Raw genomic sequence first — 5,953 nt, 5'->3', positions numbered from 1 at the left:
AGCAATGGAAAACATACATGCCTGCATGACCCACATCCTTTTCCTCCTACACGTCCTGTGAGAAAAAGAGAGCGAGCAGCCGGACTCAGCTGCGGGAGGAAAGTGAATACTCTCACAGGTGTTGACAGAACTTTATGTGGGGATAATATGACACAGAAAAAACAAAGCGCTCCTTACTTCAAATCCTCTACATTGCAAAGTTAGCCGTGTTTTAGTTAATGAAAGAAGAGTAAACAGTGCTTGAGCTCTCATATTTATGTGATGCTAAGAGGATCTAAGTTTTAAGGTTTCGTATTTGTGACGAGATAGCCAAGGATGAGAGGAGAGTTATTTCATTATTGGCGTCAAGGATGTTGTGGAGGTTACTGAGCCCAGAAATTACAAGAGCAGGAAATGGGAGGCCTAACAAAAGATGAGGGTAAAAAAGATAAAGAGGATGGAAGGTGTGAGCATAATACTAGAATCCTCAATGGACATCCTCCTTAGGATCAGGGTGTAGGCCAAAATAGTGGCTCCCAATCCTACTCTAACTCAGTTTTCAGTGTCTAAACAACATAAATGGCATTGGGAGAGAATTACAAAGGACAAAAGAACCTCCCCTCACCATTATTGTCTGTAAGGAAATGCCTATAAAAGTCCATCAATTTTAAATCAATGACTATCACACCCTTGTATACAGGATGTCCACATCCCAGATAATGGATATCCTGTTTAAGACTTCCTCTTACATCTCCCACTCATTGTTAGGAATGTAGATACATTTAAAAAAAGCTAATGAAAACCTTTAAAATTGTTGTGGGCTGATAGCTTAGAGCTTGTAGTTTTCCACTGCAGTGTTTTGCCTGTACACAAACTAAAGCCTGCTCAGACATGATTGTTCATCAGACGCTGGAGTATAAACGGATTATAAATGGACCGTAAACCATAAATCCGTGTCCTTTTCCAGCGGATTTATCTATAATTATATGCAGATATCTGTTGATCCTTTTCATAGCGTTTAAATCAGTGGCGGCTGGCCCATAGGGGGCGCTCGGGCTCCGCCCCCCCAAATGTGGAGGAGTAAAAATATATATTTTTAAAAAATTCATCAATGATAGTTTTACTATGTGTGTGCCCATATACAGCCAGGCGTATTTTAACATTTTCACCAGCTGACTCATTAAAGTTCAACCAACAAACGGTGTTTTTCTTCTTCTGGGGCGCTCGTCAAAGCGCCCTTGATATGCAGCGAAATAGCCTATCATTAAATGGTTGCCAGGGGAAAATAATAAATATTTGACCTATCAGCGTCGCTGAATTAAATGGTTTGGGGGCGCTTAAAATTGCGCCCCTGCAGAAAACGCGCGAAGATTTGCTGTTCTAGAATTTTACCTCAGTCAGTAGCCTAAGTGAGCTATAAGGTCAGAGAGAGACGATGGCAGCGGTATTGTTAACGGTTGAGGCACAGCCTCCCCCAAATTCGGTTAGATCGCTTCTAACCTACCCTTTTGCCAGAAGGACAATGGCAGAAAAACTGCAAGTTAAAGAGTTGGGACCTGACAAGCCCGAAATTCAACTAACCCAGGCAACGAAGGAGAAGTCAAAAGCATACAACAGGACTTTTTGTCGGAGTTGGTTCCAGCGCAAGTCGTGGCTGACAGGCTGTGGAACAGCTAATGCACTTTTTTGTTTCCCGTGCATACTGTTCAAAAGTGACAAGTGTGATTTGACGTGGACACAATCTGGACAAACCGACTTAAAGCACCTCTCCGAACGAATCAAGAAACATGAAAGCTCACGAATTCATATGGACAACAGTGTAAAGCTAGCTGTGCTAGGGAAAACTAGCATAGCGGCGCAGCTAGATGATGGACATCGGATTGCTTTAAGAAGGCACAACGAAGAGGTAGATAAAAACCGTCATATTTTATCTAAAATCATCGATTGTATTAAGTTTTGTGGTGCTTTTGAGCTAGCAATGCGGGGACATGATGAAAGTGATTCCTCAGACAATCCAGGGATTTTTAGAGGTTTAGTCGACTTGATGGCATCAATTGATCACGACTTGAGGCAACACCTTGAAAATGCTACTGTATTTAAAGGCACCTCGAAAACAGTCCAGAACGAGATCCTGGATTGCATGTTGGCAGTTCTGAGAGAAAGGATCGTGGAAGAAGTAAAGGCAGCGAAGTTTTTAGCCATTCAAGCTGATGAAACCACTGACATTTCTACACACTGTCAGTTAGTCATGGTGCTAAGATACATTGACCAACGAAACCGTATTCAAGAGCGTTTTTTTGAATTCATCAAGCTACCCAATGCTTGTGCAGATGCAATAGCCAGTGCCTTATCGGAGAGGCTGCGCTTCATCCTCCCCCAGGGACAAGAGAGAAAGTTGATCGCCCAGGCCTACGATGGGGCCGCTGTAATGAGGGGTACCACTGGAGGAGTGCAGCGTAAGATACAGGACATTTATGCTAACGCTCACTACGTACATTGTTATGCCCATCAGTTAAACCTGGTAATGCAACAAGCAACCTCCCACATCCCTCAAATCAGTCACTTTTTTTCCGACATAGCAGGATTCGCTTCTTTTTTTACTAAATCGAGCAAGAGGACTGCAGTGCTTGACGAGGTGGTGGCGCACCGACTTCCAAGTGCATCGGCAACCCGTTGGAACTTCAACAGTCGTGCTGTGAATACAGTGTATGAACATAAAGACGATCTGGTGAGGTGTTTTCAGACCATCCGTAACAGTGAAGGATTTGATGCCCCTACAAAGAGAGATGCCGGTGGTTTCGTGAGAATGCTGGAAGACGAAGCTTTCTGTTTTTTCCTGGCCTTGTTTCACAAGATAATGCCACATGTAGACATGCTGTATAACCACCTACAGAAGAGAAACATCGATTCTGTCACCATCGCAGGGATCACCCAGACATTCATCAGCCGCATGCAGGCTATCAGGTAGGCATAAAAGCATAAATATGTAACCTAGAATAAATGTTAATTATCTATGCATAGATTCTATCAAATTCTCTGCATATATTCTGTGTTCTGTGACTTAAATGTTTAATGGAATTCAGATAATTTTGATTTATATCAGCCTTTGAAGTAATTTTATGAAAAATATTTGATTAAGTATATTTGATGAAGTATATTCCCAGTAATGATTTGATGTAGCCTATACCATAGGCTATTTCCTGAAATTATGGCCAGGGCCTTTATTTACTTGCACTGGTTTTCCCCCAGCCATTAAACCAGGTCCGGTTATTAATTAAATCCGGTAATTCCCGGTAATTAGAACACAACCTTTGTTTGGTTTGTGTTTGGTTAATATATCCCTATTCAGTTTTCAGAAGCCATTAATGAAACTTATGTATTGGATCAGGGAGGCACTTCCTAATCTGGTTGTGGATGAGGAGTACAGGGGACCTGTTCAAGACCCACCCACAAAGAGACGGAGAACATTGGGGGAAGACAGGCAACACCATTTGGCACTGGAGGTAAGCACTAGCTGCTTGGTCTGATTTAAATCGGATCATCAGATAAAATCTAATGACGATGCTGTCAGATGTCATTTAATATAGTGGTCATGACTGTTTTGTTTTGTTATGGACAGATTTTTTTTTTCAGAATAATGATTAACATGAGACATGTGCCAAAGTCTTACCACTGAATCTAACTCTTACCAATTATATATTATTGGATAGGTGTGCGACACCATTATGAGCCATGCCAAGGAGAGGTTTTCTTTCACCAAGCACCTTGTCAGCGCCACTCTGTTGCAAGGAGACTTGTTCCAACAACACAGCAAAAATTTTCCAGATGCAGCACTACAAACCACAGTGGAAGCCTATCCCTCATTGGACAAAGCCAGACTTAAAACAGAACTGTCCCTGATCTACGACAACGAGGAGTTTCAGAGTTGTAGTGGTGCGCTGGCGCTCTATCAGGTTCTGATGGAAAACAACCTTCAAGACACATTCACCGAAACTGTAAGTCTTCTTAACATCCTCATCACCACACCAATGACAACATCAGAATCGGAGAGGTGTTTCTCTACTTTAAAGAGGATAAAAACTTTCCTGAGAAACAATATGGCTCAGGATCGGCTCAACGCTCTGGCTATGCTGTCCATAGAGAAAAAACTCACACAAGAACTTCCTGATTTCAACACCAGGGTCATCGAGAAATTTGCCACTCAGAAAGACAGACGAGCAAAGTTCTTGTACAAATAAGAACCCTTAACCATATTTACTCTCTTTCTCCATCCCTCTCTCTTTCTCTCTTTAGCCCACCCCCCCAATCAGTTTACAGTTGTTGTTTTCAATAGTTATTTTTCATTCATTCAAAAAAAAAAAAAAAATCTGTTCATGTTCATTTTTACAAATCTATACAAATGGCCAGAATATGGTTGTTCATTTTTACAAATCTATACAAATGGCCAGAATATGGTTGTTCATTTTAAATTTAAATTAAAATTGTGTTGTTTGATGTACTCATTAAATGGGTCATTTTAGTCGATATCATAAAAATTGCCCCCCCTGAGATTTTTTTCAGGAGCCGCCACTGGTTTAAATACTTCCCTGACTCCCTGGGTGTTTTTCAGTGTGCTTCTTTTTCTAGTTAGTTTTCTGTTTTATTTTAAAGGATTTCTTCCATTTTACTGCTTTCCTTAAGTAAAACAAGTGCTTTTTTCCTGCTGTGGAGAGAGGCAGTTGAAGTGTACATCTCTGGTCCACTGAAAAATTTTGGTTTGGACCTCTTCAGAATGACAAGTCAATTTATAACACACATTTTGCCATGCTTTCAAATGGCCCCCAGCCCCTGCTGCAGCACCCGCTGAAGCATATTGATTTCTTTCACAACACATGATTATATATGAATTCAAACAATCATTCAGTGTCACCACAATTGTCTGGTTACTGCCCTTTAGTCTCACACTACACTTCAAACATTTCCCCTTTTGTTTGTCAAACAACATCTGACCAGCATCAAGCACCTATAGTGACTCACGCAGTGTAACAAGTGGATGACTTTAGTCTGATGGTCACAATGCGATTGAAAAAAGTAACTTAAATTGAACAAATAGGCTTTGAGAACAAAGAAGAAATTCAATCTGAAAATAACATCCAGTGTTTCCCTGTAGTTCATGCACTCAAAAAAACTGTTGTTGGATGAACACAATTTAATCATGGCACCCTTTTTCCACGCAATTTAACCAAGTACAATAAACCATTTTCGATCATGTCAAACCAACACATTTGGCATTTGGTGGTTTAATGTAATCAGATTACGTTGGATCAACATAGTATACTTACATTGATTTGAAGTGATTTATTTAAGTATGTAGAGTGAAATTTGTTTTAATTCATTCTACACAAGTTAAAAACTTTAGGACAACACAATTAAATCTTGTTGTTTGAACAACTACTTTGTTAATCAAGGCAATTACTGCAAGTCTTGCTTAATAAACCAATATGGGGGCTGATGATTTCACTCATTTCAATCGAATTATTTCAATTAGATTTGTTTTCATTTGTTACACATTTAGAAACCCACTACTTTACCTTGAGGCGCCTTGAGGCGACTTATGTTGTGATTTGGCGCTTTACAAAAAAAAGTCACAATCAGATTATGATAACATTAACTTTATTAACTGGATTTAGTGGACAATATAAAAGCTTACCATTTTTGTACACCTGCAAGCATTATGCCACTTCAAAAGGAAAAACGATAGAATACTTATTTACATAGGTAATATGTTGGAACCAAAGCTTCCACAACTAAAAACAGATGCAAAATTTGCTCAATATATCAAAAAAATGTTGCGTGACCCATGGGTCAACATTTTTCCTCCAAGTGGCGTGAAACAGTGTAATCGGCTTTGAGATGTGTTTTCTCACCTTTAGTGGTGTGTCAGAGGTATCACAGTGTCAGGGGTGATGCGTATATATAAAATTCAAATAAGAAC

General features: G+C 40.0%; 1 protein-coding gene across 1 annotated transcript; it reads left to right on the top strand.

The window, feature by feature from the left end:
* The first annotated feature begins 1,002 nt into the window (after positions 1–1,002).
* LOC146700016 (zinc finger MYM-type protein 1-like) lies at positions 1,003–4,369 on the top strand. Its single transcript, XM_085470002.1, has 3 exons — positions 1,003–2,943; positions 3,368–3,482; positions 3,690–4,369. The coding sequence occupies exons 1-3, from the start codon at positions 1,415–1,417 to the stop codon at positions 4,215–4,217; spliced, it is 2,172 nt and encodes a 723-aa protein (XP_085326128.1). The 5' UTR covers positions 1,003–1,414; the 3' UTR covers positions 4,218–4,369.
* The last annotated feature ends 1,584 nt before the right edge of the window (positions 4,370–5,953 follow it).

Source organism: Copadichromis virginalis, linkage group LG10, assembly GCF_057382275.1.
Source record: "Copadichromis virginalis isolate Kocher_CV1m ecotype Utaka linkage group LG10, C_Virginalis_male_GT1.1, whole genome shotgun sequence".
Classification (NCBI taxonomy): domain Eukaryota; kingdom Metazoa; phylum Chordata; class Actinopteri; order Cichliformes; family Cichlidae; genus Copadichromis; species Copadichromis virginalis.
The sequence above is the reverse complement of the archived record's forward strand: the minus strand, read 5'-3'. Positions and strand labels throughout refer to the sequence as shown.

Excerpts from the sequence above, each read along its gene's own strand:
- LOC146700016 (XM_085470002.1), top strand. The coding sequence starts at position 1,415 with ATGGCAGCGGTATTGTTAACGGTTGAGGCACAGCCTCCCCCAAATTCG. Across the intron at positions 2,944-3,367 it reads AGCCGCATGCAGGCTATCAG|GGAGGCACTTCCTAATCTGG; the intron begins GTAGGCATAAAA and ends GTATTGGATCAG. Across the intron at positions 3,483-3,689 it reads AACACCATTTGGCACTGGAG|GTGTGCGACACCATTATGAG; the intron begins GTAAGCACTAGC and ends ATTATTGGATAG.